The 17,500-nt window shown below is 34.9% G+C and overlaps 1 protein-coding gene across 5 annotated transcripts in view; it reads right to left on the bottom strand.

The window, feature by feature from the left end:
* ATP8B (ATPase phospholipid transporting 8B) overlaps nucleotides 1-17,500 on the bottom strand; it is a 60,356-nt gene that overhangs the window by 9,083 nt on the left and 33,773 nt on the right. For 2 of the 5 annotated variants that reach the window (XM_070126377.1, XM_070126381.1), the window contains exons 4-22: nucleotides 17,100-17,186; nucleotides 16,444-16,562; nucleotides 16,076-16,231; nucleotides 15,471-15,645; nucleotides 15,268-15,337; nucleotides 14,885-15,026; nucleotides 14,313-14,475; nucleotides 13,789-13,881; nucleotides 10,809-10,958; nucleotides 7,401-7,563; nucleotides 6,808-6,917; nucleotides 6,387-6,578; nucleotides 6,075-6,143; nucleotides 5,744-5,846; nucleotides 5,477-5,613; nucleotides 5,070-5,218; nucleotides 2,214-2,362; nucleotides 1,653-1,781; nucleotides 1,238-1,461 (exon numbers count right to left, since the gene is read on the bottom strand). In XM_070126377.1, coding sequence (XP_069982478.1) covers nucleotides 1,238-1,461; nucleotides 1,653-1,781; nucleotides 2,214-2,362; nucleotides 5,070-5,218; nucleotides 5,477-5,613; nucleotides 5,744-5,846; nucleotides 6,075-6,143; nucleotides 6,387-6,578; nucleotides 6,808-6,917; nucleotides 7,401-7,563; nucleotides 10,809-10,958; nucleotides 13,789-13,881; nucleotides 14,313-14,475; nucleotides 14,885-15,026; nucleotides 15,268-15,337; nucleotides 15,471-15,645; nucleotides 16,076-16,231; nucleotides 16,444-16,562; nucleotides 17,100-17,186 — 2,580 coding nt within the window. The remainder of the gene's footprint in view (nucleotides 1-1,237; nucleotides 1,462-1,652; nucleotides 1,782-2,213; nucleotides 2,363-5,069; nucleotides 5,219-5,476; nucleotides 5,614-5,743; nucleotides 5,847-6,074; nucleotides 6,144-6,386; nucleotides 6,579-6,807; nucleotides 6,918-7,400; nucleotides 7,564-10,808; nucleotides 10,959-13,788; nucleotides 13,882-14,312; nucleotides 14,476-14,884; nucleotides 15,027-15,267; nucleotides 15,338-15,470; nucleotides 15,646-16,075; nucleotides 16,232-16,443; nucleotides 16,563-17,099; nucleotides 17,187-17,500) is intronic. The other 3 variants (XM_070126378.1, XM_070126379.1, XM_070126382.1) reach the window with 3 other exon arrangements.

The raw sequence follows: 17,500 nt of genomic DNA, 5'->3' as shown, positions 1-17,500 counted from the left end.
TTAACTTCACACTCAAGCATTACAGATCAAAGCTGGTGGTACATTCAAAAAATAAAATAATAATGGAATGTGTTTAACATTTTCAAACACAGACTTCTTGAGAGCTTCATGCTTTATGGGACTAATATCAATATTTACCAGAATATATTCTGGTATTTTCTTATCATTTCTAGTGATTCCTTAACTTCTAAAGAGCCACTGATATTGAACCCCAAAATATCAAGAACAAAAAGCCTTGACGAATTGCAATGTGCTGCAATAATGCATCTTGCATTGAAGACACATCTAGAAAAGGAAAAGGTACACCAGATGAGACATCCTGGACAAAATATTATCACTCATAAAGAGCTACTTGTGACTGAAGGACTGGATTCCAGATTGCAGGAAACACAAGGTTTTCCTTGGATTTTTTTCTTTGTGGGGAGGGAGAGGGGAGCACATGTATTGTCTAGAGAGTACATCAACATTCACTGCCACATCTAGTGTAGACAAACCTCTAGGACTCTTCACACATTCTCTGTCTGAAGTTTCCGGTCTTCTTGGCTGAAGTACATACACATCTAGTGAGGTAAAACACCGAGGTGATGGTGACAGAGGCTATAGGTGAATGTGACACAACTGTACAAGACAACATCTCTCACACAACCACTCACCAAAGGGTATGGACAATATGAGGAATGAGGTAATGGCACCATGAACAGCACTCCACATAAAAACTCGTTTATTGAAAAATCTGTTGGTGTGACCAGGATTGTAGAGTTTGGGGAAACGACGACTATAGTAATCATCGACATCTTGGTCCATGATTCCCAAACACAGGACAGGGAGTGAGGTATAAAAAAGGTTGTAGGTCGAGATAAAGAAGGGATCATACACAGTCTGAAAGATGGAAATAGATCATATGCACAACATTAGAACACCTTCATTAATTATGAAAATCTTCAAGAAGAACCTGAAATACAAAATGAAACCAAACAAGTTTAGATTTCCTTTCAAGTGATATCAGCAGCAGTCATCTCACTGAATGAAAAATCTGTAAAAAAAAAAAAATCAAACTTGTGAACTGCACCACCACTACTAAAAACATCCTTTACCAAATTAACAGGTCTTCTAGATTTGAACAACATCTACATCTATATGAAAAAAAAAAAAAAAGATCATGAGGCCAGCTCTTTACCAAAATATATTTTTTATTGAGACATTCACTCTACCTAAGCACTAAAGCATATTCTCTTACCTGTGCTGAGAATGCCACAAAGAAGGCAAACCAAAAGTGGCATAAAGTGAAAGCAAAGTTTTTGTAGAAGAAGTATCTGAGGAACTTGCACATCCGGTAATAGGACCAACGGCCATGCACCAGCAACAGTCTCTCGAGAAATCGGAACTGCGCCACTGAATAATCTGATGCTAAGACTGCTTGCAAGCCCTCCTGGCCAGATATGCCCACTCCAATGTGAGCAGCTAAGGAAATAATACAATGCCACATTACTAGACAGTCTTACAAAATTTGACTTTTCCCTTTGTTTTGAACTCTGTATAAGAACTTTAGAAATACCATTTTGCAATGAATATTACATTCCAAAATTATTTCAAGTCAAACATACAAATTCAAAAAGATTGATCCAGAACACTAGTAAATCTTATGAACTTACTTTTAATCATTGACACATCATTAGCTCCATCACCCACTGCCAGAGTCACTGCTTTCTTGTAGCGTTTCACCAAATCAACAACCAAGGCTTTTTGCAAGGGTGTCACTCTACAGCATATAACGGATTTACCTGTCAAATTCATAAATATTCAATATACACTCCATACCTGAAATATATGACACTTTTGCAATTGTGCTGGCTAACATATTGGTGAAAATCTGTTTTTAAATATCTTCCTCTTTGGGGCTATATTCTATGTTATCAACTAATAATTTCCTTTTGGGAAAAAAAAGTAAAAACAGCAACAAAACCATTACTAATGGATCTCTGTAGAAAGAAAAAATAACTTCTGTTTCTGTATGTTTGTGTTCATATTTTCAGAGTTTTTATATTTGTCTGAACAGAGTAATATCAGAAAAGGTCTGATTTCTATACTTTCCTTAATATGAATTTCCAAACTGATAAATCTGGGAGCATTTTATCTTTCAGCATTAAACCAATTATTGCAACAATACCACATGAAAAACATTTCAACCAAAAGAAAATATAACCTTTACTTACACTGACTGGCAACTTCCAGGAAGAGCTGCTCGAACTTGGGACTGAGAGCCCAAACCAAGGAGTGGCCATTTATGACCAGAGCAAAGCCTCCATTTGGCTCACCAGCATCACTCAGAGTGTCCTGCCCCACGCCTTCATCGCTGTAAATGCTAACAATGTAAACGGCAGTGAGAATACCAGCACAACAAGGCATCCATTTCCTGAGTGGGAAATTGCTTGGAGAGAGAGTGATGCATCAAGTTTGATGCATCAAGAGCATTTTCATTGCTTTGAGAACTTTTTGATGTCTTTACACACTATGTGATACACCAGTAATTGTTAAGAATAGTTTTATTCAAAGTCTGACAAGAAGATAAACTCTTGAAAGTATACTGATTACTTTACAAAACTTGTAACTGAATAAGAACTCTGACATATGGTCTATCTGTGCAGCATGAGAGAGGTATCTTTCAATAAAAATGACACAACACTGGCTCATCTACAAACACTGCAATACCATCCATAGTAATAATACTAATAAAAACACTAATCAAACATAAAACCAGTATTCTAATAGGTGTCTGATTATCTCAGTGTTAATTAACCCATGGGATTCAGGTGCCTCGGAGCTAGCATGTGGATCCAAATCCAGGCATTAGGCTTAAATGAGTGGCAACTCTCCTGGGTATGTGGCCAACATGAACACTCATGTGCAGTTGCTATACTCCTTGCCTCCTGTTTGCAATGTTATCCTCATCCTCATCATCAACATCACCATTATTATCATAATTATCATCATCATCATCATAATTATTGTCATCATAATTATCATCATCATCATCATCATCCTTATCCTTATCATCACATCATCATCATCTTTTTTGCCATTTTTCACAGTCTATATTTGTTTCTTTGAGCAGACTCCTTCTCCTTATCATGTTCCTCTGTAACTTACTATTCTGTGCAATAACTCTAACAATATGTAACACTGCGTTATTTGTGTGATTTTTACAGTATTTGGGCAAAATACCCAGGACCACTGGTCATGGCAGGTAGGAACTGCATCCTGACATGGTAATAGTATCCTTCCTGGAGACAGTACTTTTCTAGGCATGGCTCATGGATCTGTGCATTCTACTCTTATTTAGTAGTGGTAATAAAAGACCACTGAGTCTAATCTTCCTCCCAGATCTTTGTGCACTCATGATGAGTCACATTCCGGTCACCATGGCCTTTACCCAATTTTTTTGTGATAATAAGTTCTTATCATCTTCGCCCTCAGCCAATTTTTTTCATGACACGATGGTCATGTTACCCGAATCCAATGTGTTTTCTTATCAATCTTATAATTACTGATATAAATAAAAATCTTAAGTTATTATAATTAAAAACCACAGTAAATTAAGGAAATAATAAATACTACTTCTGATTAAAATATAATCTTTAAATAATTTTTTTCCATTAATTTCATGTCCTTAAAGGTCCCAACAAAATAAAAGCAGGTGAGACTAAATACATAAGCAAGTGAAATTCACACATGAATTTGAAATGGCATCTGTGGGGAGTGCCCTTTCTTAAGGTAACATTACCATGGCAGTCACCTGTGTGCTATATGTAAAACATTTAGAAGCAAATTAACTGATGGAACTGAACTGCAATTTGTGCTTCTACTAAGCTTCATATACAATTGTCAGCTTTGTTTTATACAGACACTTTTATCAAATACACATATCTAAAAATTATTCTTCACATAGGCTGTGCAGTGTTTATCCTCACAAACAACTACCTAAATTGACAATGTGCTGCTGCTGTTAACTAGAGTAAAGTGAATGCTTTTTGATTGATCAGCTGGCCTTCCCACTTTTATCAAATTAAAAGTAATCTTTAACACCGAATTACAAAATTAATTTCAGTGCATTTCTTCAGAATGTTTAAGTTTTTGGTGTTACATCAGGCAAAAAATGAGTTATGTGAGGCTTGAATAAAATTGCACTATCATCACAGCATAGATGTATATTTCTTATCTAAAAGGGATATTAAGAATGTAACATAGCTTCCACTGGACTGTCAATTTACATTTTCCAGTAGACAAAAAAATAGGGAAGGCTATTTATTAATCACAGTTGTAAAAACTTTGTAGGGAGCTCCAATGTAGTCTATAATCATATTGTATAATCTAAATTCCGCCACTGTCTGGGGATTAATGCCTGCAAATTTTTAGCCCTGCAATTGTTAAATGCTTTGCTAATTGTTTGATAAAGGCTACTGTTAGACTACTCCACATTTCATTCCAGATATGCAATAGCATCATGCTCTAATTTTGACATCAAGGAATTAGACCCAGCTCTTTATAAACAATAGATGTTCTCTCTCTCTCTCTCTCTCAAAAAAAAATATTCTATTAAGGCCAGCTAAATAAAAGGAAAAGATGCCTTGTTGTGCATAAAAACAATAAACATAACATTACCATCTTTTATACTAAACATCTACAAAAAAAGCAACTTACTCTGAAAAAAAGTAGTAAAATACTTAACCTAATACATACCACTCTTGCATACTGTGAAATTTGTATTCATATACTAGAGTCATGCAAAGACAAATCAATATTCTCAATAATGCATGCAGTGAATATTTTTGCTTTCCGGTCAATTCACACTGATAAAAAACTAAACAGTGTACACATAAAGTCAGTCTACATGAGTACTGTCTTTTAACCGTCAGATCTCAGGAATAGTTGATGGTAAAAAAAAGGGAAAAATAATACTATGAAAATACACTACAATAACATATCTACTTTGATAAGACTCAATATCAAAAACAGGAGCGTAACCATATTGTACTCATACCACTAAACTATTCAATAAAAAGGCTCTTTACCTGAATGTGACAACTGATAAGTTTGTCTGTGGTTGACTTGTGGCATTCACATTGCGAATTTCCTCACGATATTTTTTGAGCTGATCTTCAACTTCTGAGGCAGTGTGGGCATCAATGATGAAGATGTCAAGCATATCATCTGTCAACAACTAGAGGAAACAATAGTCGTAAACAATGGTTCATCAAATTAATACCAGTGTACTTTAGTTCAAACACAAGTTAACATAAATATCATTCTATTCTTCATAAGGATGTTTCATATAGATACGCATGACATTCTTCTTTGTATTAAATTTGTGAAAAAAAGGAAGAAAGAAAGAAAAATAAGAGTTAGCAAGGAAAAACAAGAAGAAAGAAAAGATAAAGAAAAAAGGGAAGATATAGATAAGGGGAAAAATCAAACATACCTGGCAGGAATAACCAATATTGATTGCAGTTTCCTGTTTGTCACCTGTAAGCACCCAGATCTTAATACCAGCAATTGCAAGATTGGCTATGGTCTGAGGTACTCCATCCTGCAGCTTGTCCTCAATAGCTGTAGCTCCTGTAAAATATTTATGTAATGAATATAAGGAACAATTGATAAATATATGACAGCATACATTCATATAGTGTACTACAATAAAACAAACAATGCTTTCTTGGGCCGATTCAATCAACAAGAAATGAATTACCCAAAAGAATAAGATCCTTTTCAATCTCTTCATAAATAGCATCCAATTTCTCCTCTCGCCTGTCCAGAGAAATGGCAGCTTCATGATGCCGAGCTTTCCAATTCTGAGGGTGAAGTGCGTCTCTTTACATTATCACATTCATTTCTTGTACATCACATATAGAGTGGTATATGTAAAAAACTGGTTATCATAGAAATTGAAAAGTAAGTTATTACAGAAAAAAATCTTAATTTACCAAACCTAGGAATTATTCAAAACTAAAAAAAATTATAAATATGTACAGCAAACATCAAAATCTCTTGACCTATAAAACCCAAAGGCATTGACCTACTTGAAAATATTCTCCATCTAAATCCTTGTATGCAAGGCATAGTGTTCGCAAACCTTCTCCTGCAAATTTCTGAAATGTAAAAGTAAAATTTCTTATCAAGAAAATGTTGGTTGCCTCAAAGACAACAGATAGACAAATTGGTTCTTTTAAAAACAAAAATTAATACAAAAAAGTCAAAGACACAAACACTGATAATATAGTGATTATCATTTGTAATCTCATATGAAGATTTCAAAGAAAATAATGTTTAATTCTTTAGAAAATTTCATATCAAGTTTTACAAATGGGGGAACAAAAATCTTTGAAACTTACATTCAGATGCTCCTGAGTATGATATTTCAAACTCTCTTGTCCATCTTTTAATCTTTCATATATGATGGAGTCAGCACCTTTACAATATAGTCGTATTTTACCATCTCTCTTGAGAATGACCGACATTCTTTTCCTGACATTATTAAAGTCAAGGATACAAAGCAGCTCATACATTTCTTCAGTTCCTTTTGCCTGAGGATGAGAAGATATATAAGTTTAATGGCATAAGTTTATATACCTTTACTTCAATTACCAATATGATTCATGTTTTAAAGTACCTCCTTAACTAGGTGTTTCATGTACTTATAATGCAATTATAATGCTGACAGATAAAATGATGACTGGCACTTCCTGCACTAGAACTGTATTCAAATATCAAAGATTGAAACAGTCAATGGCTTCAATAAGAGTATCCACTTACTGATATGGTAATACTATTTGGTGTGCGAGAAAGGAAAACAAAACCAAAGTTGCGAGCAGCTGAGACCAACGCGGCCTCATCTGGTGACTGTGCTTGGTATTCCAGTTTTCCTGAAATAATAAATGCAATGGTAAATATTATATTAAAAAAGAGTAAACAATATAAAAAAATAAAAATAAATAAATAAACAAATAAACAAATAAATAAATAAATAAATAAATAAATTATATATATATATATATATATATATATATATATATATATATATATATATATATATATATATAAAAGAAGAAAAGAAAAAAGATATATATATATATATACATATATATATATAAATATATATATATATATATATATATATATATATATATATATATATATGTTTTTTCTTTTCTTCTTTTTAATAATTCCTGGACATCTTATCATTCTATGAATTCTAACTTTAACACTGAAATATTCCAAAGTATACATGATTTTAAGAGTAATATAAAGGATACCTTTCTATAAATGAGATCATCTTATTCACAGAATTATTTAGCACAACTAAAAAAAAAGTCAATTTTCCAGCCTCAGAGCCATAAGGAACTTACCATTCTTATCCTCTGACATCACAGTGTGACAAAGTGCAAGGAGTCGAAAGAAGAGCTCACAGCTGGGATCACTTGCATCTAGAGCATCCGTCAGTGCGTGGTCGTAAAACTTGAAGCTTGACTCATGGTATGGGTTGTGTGACAAATCTACTGATCTTGTGTACTGGAAAAAGTTATGATAGTTACTCTCAAAGACCTACTCTAACCCTAGATTATTCATGCAAAGTTCAAACTTTTGCTTGCATGCACACTATAACTATAGTTACCTGTATCATTCAATATATTCTGACAAACAAAAATGCTTTGTAATCATATCAAAAGAAAACAACATTCTAAAAAGAACTGAAAAATCATTAAAAAGAATATCAGGCGGAACAGAATAATTTTAGTTTTGAAATTAGTACACTGTTATATTAGCTATGTTAATCACATGCTCAATAATTTATGGTGCATGCAGCATAAATTTTTATAGTCATTACATGATTATTCAATTAATATCACTTATTTATAACAAAATGGCATCAAGTTATCAAATTCTTTAAAAAAAGCACAGAAGTACAGAGTACGCACATTGCTACAATGTTCAGATACTATTTAATTCATCATAATGATAATTCTATTCCATACTAATACCAAGAATTTGATGTACAATTTACAAGAAATTTTAGAATCATACAGAGATGCAATTACAATATTCAATCATACTTGTTCACACTAAATTTTACAATCTAAATATATAATGTTTCTCAATTAACAATGTAAATTGAGGATTTATTATCCATTAATACCACTGACACAAGGATTAACGCAACATTAGAAACGCTTAAGAAATATCTATACCATTTTTTACTGGCACCTACATTCTTTACAAGGGACTACATTGTATAAATACCTACAAGTAAATCTAATGTTATAAGGTTTTACAAAATCAATATCAAATTGGTAAATATGATAAATAATAGTATATGCATTTATTAATTATATAATTTCATACAACTATATAATAAATGAGTGAAAAAGGTAGGAAAAATAATAACATCTCGTAATAATATTGTCACAATATTTTTTTAGTTTCATGAGTAATATGGTACACTAAATAAATTACACACCCATCTCTGAATGTAATATTGCGCTAGTATGTCTTGTAACTTAATTTCCTAAAAGTGGATATACAGTTCTCAGTAATTCAGTTTTCTTTTGAAAGAAAATCAATCCTCTTCCCTTTTCATTTACAATACAGCTCCAGTCTCAGGACCTACCAGGATGAGGATAAATATAACCCACTCATGATAACTGGTGTCCTATCATGTCATGGCTAAACTGTCACCCAGATCAAGGTGATGTCCTATAAGTTTAAGCGCATTTGGCCTGCTCTAAGTTGTGCATGCTAAACATTTGTTTGCTTGTTTTTCTCTGACTACTGTCACTAAGGAGAAACAGATCCTTAAGGTCTCCTTTCTGTCTCACATTCTAAGAAACTTTATGCCACAGCCAAGAGCATGGAGAGCAGGGTAAATGTATATCTTCCATGCTTCTGATATCTTACTCAAGTGGCTGACTGGATGAGATTCTTGGCCATGATTGAGTTAATCATGCACAATAACATAAATATATCTCTTTACCATAAAATTAACAGCTTGGCAAACCTATACAGTCTTTCAAACATCAAACACCCTTTTCGTTCATTCTGAAAATGTGCTCCTTCAGCTGAGCAAAATTTGTGCACAAGTGCACATAATCGTTTGTTTAAAGATGAATATTTTTAAAGAACAAAAATGTATATCTAATTTTAAATTTTCATATGCATCACTTATTACAGAGCCATATGAAATCATCTTTCTATAATATTACCATTACCATGAATATTATAGTGACCAAGTTATCATATCCACAAATTATTCAAATCCAAGATTATTGTCATTACAAATTCCCCTGATAGATTATATAAAACAGAGAGAATGAGTGTTAAACAGGTTAAATTTGAGCAAACTATGAAGAACCCTTTTTAAACAAGAATTAAAAATGTATTGTTATTACTTAGAAATCTAAAGTAAATGAGGATATATTACTTATTTTAATATATATATTTAGTCCTCTTCCCTTTCAATTTACAATATAACACTAGTCTTGATCAAAGATTTATATCAGTGATATGATATGAAGAAATTACTTGCAGAATATCAGTTAAAAAATTATTTTGAAAAAAATATTTCTAAGGAATATATCCATCTTATTTACCTTTTCCATGTTAAAAGCAAAACTAAGATACAATGGTAATCACAATTATTAACAACAATAACAGAGTAATTATTGTTTTTAAAAATTTCAATGGAACATGGAACTTAACATAGAAGTGTTTATACCAGTGGATCCCAACATGTTTCCAATCATGACCTCCTTCCCAAAACTCCAACACTTCAATGACCCCTTCTCCTGCACCTCTGCAACCACCTTAGGGTTCACAACCTACTGACTGGGAAATACTGGTTTATGCAGTACCATAGCTAGACATTTGGGGGCCTGGGGAGGATAGGTTCCTTAAGAGGCCCTAAACATTTTTTACGTTAAACCAAGATAAAAAAAAAAAAGAAAAATCAGCAACTCACTTGACAAAAATTTCTTTCTCCCATAAAAGAAAAATAAAACAATGGGGACCAGTAAAAAATTACCTCCCTCTACCCCATCCCTAGCTATGCTACCGAGGTTATAACAGACTACTTTTAAACATAAATATGGATATGGTAGTTATATTAACAGCATGTATTGAGAGAAAAGGAGACAAGTGTTACAAGAAACAGTGTTACATTGTGGAGAGTCACCTGGTCTGTATGAATTATTGTTTGGATAAAGAGTAAAGGATACTGTTTTTCTGTTGTTAAGAAAAAAAGATAATTATCACTTTATATTTAATAAATACTTAATGATTACCCCATTTATTATTTTCTTGATTTAGTATGAAGGTCTACACATCTGTCTGAATATTATATCTTCTAAACCCTAATACTGGCATTTAAAAAGAAAGCATAAGATAAGTACTCTATTAACTGAAAGCCACTGAATACTCATTAATCGACCAGAATAGGGAGTCAACCTCTACAGAATCTGCCCAATTCTGCAAACAAAGCAGCAAAAGAATGGGTTAAGTGTATCCTTGAAACACCTATCCCAACAATCATTACATATGGCTAACAGCAAGCAGAACAGAGCAGGACAGGTGAGAATGTTAGTTACTGGCTTTTGCTGGCTTGATTCGGAATCTGAAGAAGAGAGATCCAGTAAATCAATTGAACAACTCTGCTCCATCCCCCTGCCAAGGCTGCCAGGGAATTGGCCCAGCCGTCCCGTGCCATTAAAATCACTTCGACAGAACTCAGGAGTCGATGGACTTTGTCGTGCCCAAGCATCTACCTGTCGGTACTCTTCATCACTCAGCAGGTTGACCTCTGTCTCATCTAAGGGACCAATGAGGTTGTCCACTGTGGCATCAGGTGGTGTTCTCAGGTTGGCATTTCGCTGACTTGATGACTTCTTCGTTTTCTTCCTGATCCAAGTTCCTGACTTCACCATTATTAACAGAAGTATAAAATGTTGTAAGGTAATGTTATCATATCAGACACAATGACTCGCTCATAAATCAAATATAAAAACTCTTATCCAAGTATAAACACAGGCTTATGCTCATGCCCCACCCACCCTCACCCACCTACACGCACACACTCGCACACGCACGCACACGCACACACACACACACACACACACCCACACACACACACACACACACACACATACACACACACACACACACACACACACACACACATACTCGCGCACACACGCACACACGCATACACACACACACACACGCACACACATGCGCACACACACGCACGCACTCACACACGCACGCACACACGCACGCACGCACACACGCACGCACGCACACACACACACACACACACACACACACACACACACACACCTACATACACACTCTCTCACACACACGTACACACACACACACACACGTACACACACACGCACACACGCACGCACACACGCACGCACACACACGTATCCCCCCCCACACACACACACACGCACACCCACACACACACACACACACGCATGCACACAAAAACATATATTACATTATACTAAAATTACACTATAAATGAGTAGATTTCACAAATAACATCACTGATATAATAAATGATCAATTGATACTCAGTACAGAAATATCAGTTTCAAAAATGATGACACAAATATAAATAATGTAGATTATTAACACTTTAAAACACAATTCATCATCCCCATAAACTATTATGCGCAGCATTTGCATTCATATAATAAGCATTTATTACTTTATACATTCTGAAGCAAGTAAACAATCATACATTCTCTAGCACAGGTTTCTGGTTTTAGAAATACATAACAATAAAAATAAGCACTAAAGTCATAAAAGCAGAGTTTATTGTACATTTTACAAGAGCAGAAATACCTTACCAAATAAAAGGTCCTACACCAGCACAACAGTTGTCTAAAACATCACTTCAGATTACTTTTCTTGAAATTAAGAATATGGCTAAAATGCCTTTTAACTGCAATTCATTAGTCTTTTGAATTCCTAGAACTTTCAATCTGTCAATCAGATATGTGGATAATGACTTCAATATAAGAATTTCCTTTATAAATACATTATGATGAATATGCAGTGACAATCAAATATGCTTTCAAAGCAATATTGCAATTTGTCTAAAAACCATGAAAATCATCTGCAACTTATCTATAACACTTTGACAAATTATCAATACACATTTCATACTTATTCAAAATATTCATTAAACATGTAGTAAGCAAAGGTCTTTTTTGTATGAAGAAATAATAATTACAGCAAGTAAAAAAATATTAAGAAAACACAGACACATGCACACTCACACGCACGCACGCACACACGCACACACACACACACACACACACACACACACACACACACACACACACACACACACACACACACACACACACACACACACACACACACACACACACACACACACACACACACACACACACACACACTCGTTCTCACTCTCACAATCACACACACACAATCACGCTACTTCGCATACATGCACGCACTCACACCTACATGCACTCCACATGCATTCTCACGCTCATACTCATGTGCACTCTCATGGGCACTCTCATACACACTCACACACAATCTCATACACACACACATAATCACACATACACTCACACTCACTCTTGCACTTACAGTCACACCTGCTCTCACACTCACACCTGCATTTACACTCACACTTGCACTCACACTCACTCTTGCAATCATATTTACTCTTGCATTCACTTTCATCCATGCAAACACACATGCACCCTGCACTCAAACCTATAGGCATGCAATAACATATGAACAATCATACCATTTTACCTATATGAATGTCATCATTAACCTGTATTACCTGTCTACATGTATGTAAAGTAGCCAACATTCTTTCAAGGAAACTATTACCAATTGCTATGCCTCATTGTATTTGCTATGTCATTACATCATCTCAAATATCAATTCACTTAGGTATGGGTCACTCCACACCTAAAGTAATTCCAGTTGCAAGCACATAAAAAGCTCTCCATTAGAAAGAACTTTTAATCTTCGGGGACTTGAAAAAAAAAATCTCAAATTATCTAATTATCTTGAACAGCACTCAAATAAAAAATGCATCCATGCACTAAAAACTTTCCAAATGTAAAAATAAAATATAAGCATCAAAGGCACATGCAAGCAAATTGAAGCCACAGATATCAACATGCAATATGAAGATGCTCTGTGTCCTCATAATGTCTTAAATACTCTATGAATAAGTTGCAGTCACCAATGGCTTATCCCTGAAACCTAATGAGTTGAAGCAGTTCTGTCACCAAGCAGATATCTATGACCTTTCTAAAATATTAGGATTCTTTTCTTTTATACATTTTTGTACAAAAAAAAAATGCTAAAAAAAAAAAATGAAAGCGCAAGATATATGTAAGTATAATTGGCTGAAATAACTATAACATCTAAATAATTACAAAATATACAAAACTTGTCATATTTACACCAATCCACAGTAATAATACATTTCCCTTCGCAATGATATCAACATATTCTGTATTACTGATTCAAAAAATATCTAATCTTTAAACAATTTGGAATCTAATATACTGGAATCAGCAAATTATAGTTTTTGTGATCTATGCTATGATCTTCCAAAAATAGTTTATCAATACTCATATACTTCTGAATATGCAGATATAATCATATTGTATGTGAATGCAAATACATATTTACATAATGTCTGTCAGTTATAGTCATCAATAAAAGTTAACTTACCTCATTAATTTCCAAACTTTCACCTGTTCTCGGATCTATGATATCTCCAAATGATCTTCCAGCTATGGAACATTTGTTGAATGTCATAATATTCTGCAATGACAAAAAAAAACACTGTTTCATTTCTCAGACAGAGGAAGGAAGAGTGTTTATTAAAACTGTACTTCATTCACTTTAAGTTAACAAAAAATCTTTGTCAAAACTTGTTCATCCCCAATTTCAATTGAATGCAAGCTTGATTATATGGGTGAGACAAAGGTCATGTATTATACTTCAATGAGAAAGTATAGGTATATCTAACTGCAAATTGGAATGCAGGCACAAGTTATTTGCATGATGTATGCTTAAGACTCATCCTGCTACTCTGAATAAATCATATTTCACTTTTCATTTATCTCATTCTTATTATAATGTTATGTAATCTGAAACAGCAACAGGGGGATAATAATATAAACAGTTTGTGGTCCTTAGATTACAGCTTTTTCTTTGCCAATATTCTACCTGTGAATTCTATCTTACTTTACCTGTGTTAAAGTTCCAGTCTTGTCTGAGAAAATATATTCAATCTGGCCAAGCTCCTCATTCAGGGTGGTTGTGCGTGCTTTTGCATGCACCCCAGTAGGAGCATAACAAAGGGCAACATCCCAATTGATGAGGAAACTCTGGCATAATCGAATTACTTCCACACTGAAAAGATAAAAAAAGTTATAAAAACTGTTAGCAAATCACAAATGCATTTTGAAAATTATGACAATGTCTTTATTAGTTATAATTTTGTTAAAAACATTTGGTTGTTACACAGCAATCACAATTAAAAACAGAGGAATTAACTTCAATACTTATATAACCTCAAAAATCACAATATGATAAATTATCTTACTTCTGGCATATGCTTTGTTACAATGTTCAAAGACTTAATCAGTTCTTTTAACACTAATACTGTTCATTGACCATAACTAATCTGTACACACTCTTAAACCTTTTTCAAGCCTGAATTGGTATATCTCAAAAATCTGTATCATCATCTCAGAAAAAAAATTAAACATAATAAAAATGCCAAAAGAAATATTAGAAAGGAACTCGCACTGATACTTACCTAACATACAGAGAAATAGGCACAACGGTGTTCAGGACAATGGCATATGAGAAAAAGACCAAGAGGGCTATCACAGCAGCACCACCAGCTGGCTCTGGTGGTACAAGACTATCCCATGGCAGGAAAATTCTGAAGTGCTGACCTGGAAAACGAAGTTTTACATGTTTGTAAGCTGAGCATGGACACTTGTTCTTTTATCATTATTGATACCATTATCATCTGCTTTACTGTTGTTATTATCATCATTGCTATGTTAATTATCAATATATAATTATTTTTCTATTTATGCCTTCATTGGGTTAAGAGAGCTGTTTTTCATATAAATAATATGCAGTGTTTCCAATACTATGTTCATTAATTGTACATAATCAGTAGATACAAACCTGTCAATGTCTCCCATATTCCACAGGCTACAGTGCAAAATAGGCACATAGAAAGCAGAAAAAATACAATCTGTAAAATGGAAAAAATCAAAACTCAGTACCACAATAAAAATAAAAAGGAAAAGGGGAAAACTGTAAATAAATGTTTCACTTTTTTCATTTTCTTTACGAACAGTCAACTGTATCACAACTGTCCTGCTTACCCCTAAAATAATGAAGTTTAACAATCTATCAATACTTGTGCGTTTGAACTTTGTCTTCCCAGAATTCATCATGAGTTTGGTGTCCTTGCCGGCGAAGATGACCACGCCGTAGCACCACTGGGTGTTCCGGAGGATGCAACCGCGCAGAAGGATCTTGTCATTGTCCAAAGGATGCCTGAGAATGAGGTGGTTTTGTGATAAGCCTTTCTGGCTGCGAAAATGTTTGGAAAATGCAATAATGTGTTACCATATGATGCCTACTTGTGTGTGTATGTATGCAGGTGGGTGGGTGGGTGGGTGGGTATGAATGAGTGAATGAATGAGTGAGTGAGTGAGTGAGTGAGTGAGTGAGTGAGTGAGTGAGTGAGTGAGTGAGTGAGTGAGTGAGTGAGTGAGTGAGTGAGTGAGTGAGTGAGTGAGTGAGTGAGTGAGTGAGTGAGTGAGTGAGTGAGTGAGTGAGTGAGTGAGTGAGTGTGTGTGTGTGTGTGTGTGTGAGCGTGTGTGTGTGAGCGTGTGTGTGTGAGCGTGTGTGTGTGAGCGTGTGTGTGTGAGCGTGTGTGTGTGAGTGTGTGCATGCACGTGCGCGCGTCCACAACCGCACTTACGCTTGGTTATCCCAGTACAAGGTCCCATCGAACTTATTAAGCTGGTTGTTCGGGGGTTCACACCGAATTTCCCCCTGAAATGACCCGATGCGGCCAACATCTTGCCCGAACTCCTCCGTCTCCGGCAGACACTGCTTGGACTTGAGGTTGGTCTCCCTACATGCAACAGAAACGAGGCAATGAAGAAAAATACAAATAGAGTATCATTGGCCAGGCACAATTCCATGAAAATTTCCGCAATATGTTTTAAACACGCTACCTACCAATAATAATAATAATAATAACAATAATAATAAATAGTCAAAATTTAAATGGACTGCCTTTCTTCATTTTCGGCACATTTCAAGCCACAATTCCACGAGGCTTACCCGTCCAACTCCGATGTTTCAATATAGCAAAGGCCGTTGGGTTCAGATGTGGACAGCAGCAAGACGTCGGCGGCCACAAACTGATTATTCTCCATTCGGATCACATCGCCCACTTCCACCTGCAAACAAAAATAAATAAATAAATAAATAAATAAAATAAAAATAAAATAAAATCGAAATACAACAATAAAAAATAAAAGTTATACATTTTTAAGAAGGGCACTAGACGTGGATACATGGTGATTTGATTAAAATAAAATGCCTCCATCACAGAACTCGAAAAAAAGAGAAAACAAAAAACAAAAAAACAGCGGCTGATATATTTAAACCAGACCCGCTGGAGCTGCTCTTTAATCACTCCTACACTAATAAGCCATTCTATCGACCTTTTTCGAGGGGAAGTTCATTTTCAACAAAATGATACAGAGCTCTTTGGTCATGGCACCACCGCGCCCACGCTGCATACTACATGAAGACACGTAACATACCAAACCCTTGTTGTCGCTCCCACCGCCTCCCAACAACCAATTCTTTCTCCCAACATTGAAGTATCATGTTTCTAACTTGTCAATCTTAAGTACCGGTTCGATTTGATTTCCGGGAAGGGAGCGAACAAAAGAAACGAAAAAGACAGAAAAAAAATGCACCAGTCTTACCTTACTCCACATCTCTTCCGCCAGTTGGCCATTCCTTAACACGTAGGATTTCCTCCTGTTCACTTGGTTATCGCTGCGGTGTCGTTGCTGGAAGGACAGAAGGGATTCGGTAAGCACCAAAGAGACTAAATGTAATAAAAAATATGATTACTTCTGCAAATCATACATACTTAGACGCAAAGATACATATACAAACACACAAATTCACATGCACTTTGTACACACATATGCATACCCATATTCATACATACTCACGTGTGTGCATATGTATGTGTGTGTGTGTGTGTGACACGCACGCACACACACACACACACACACACACACACACACACACACACACACACACACACACACACACACACACACACACACACACACACACACACACACACACATACACA

Source organism: Penaeus vannamei, chromosome 10 (assembly GCF_042767895.1).
Source record: "Penaeus vannamei isolate JL-2024 chromosome 10, ASM4276789v1, whole genome shotgun sequence".
Taxonomy (NCBI): Eukaryota; Metazoa; Arthropoda; class Malacostraca; order Decapoda; family Penaeidae; genus Penaeus; species Penaeus vannamei.
Note: the sequence above shows the minus strand (reverse complement) of the source record. Positions and strands in the feature narration are given on the sequence as shown.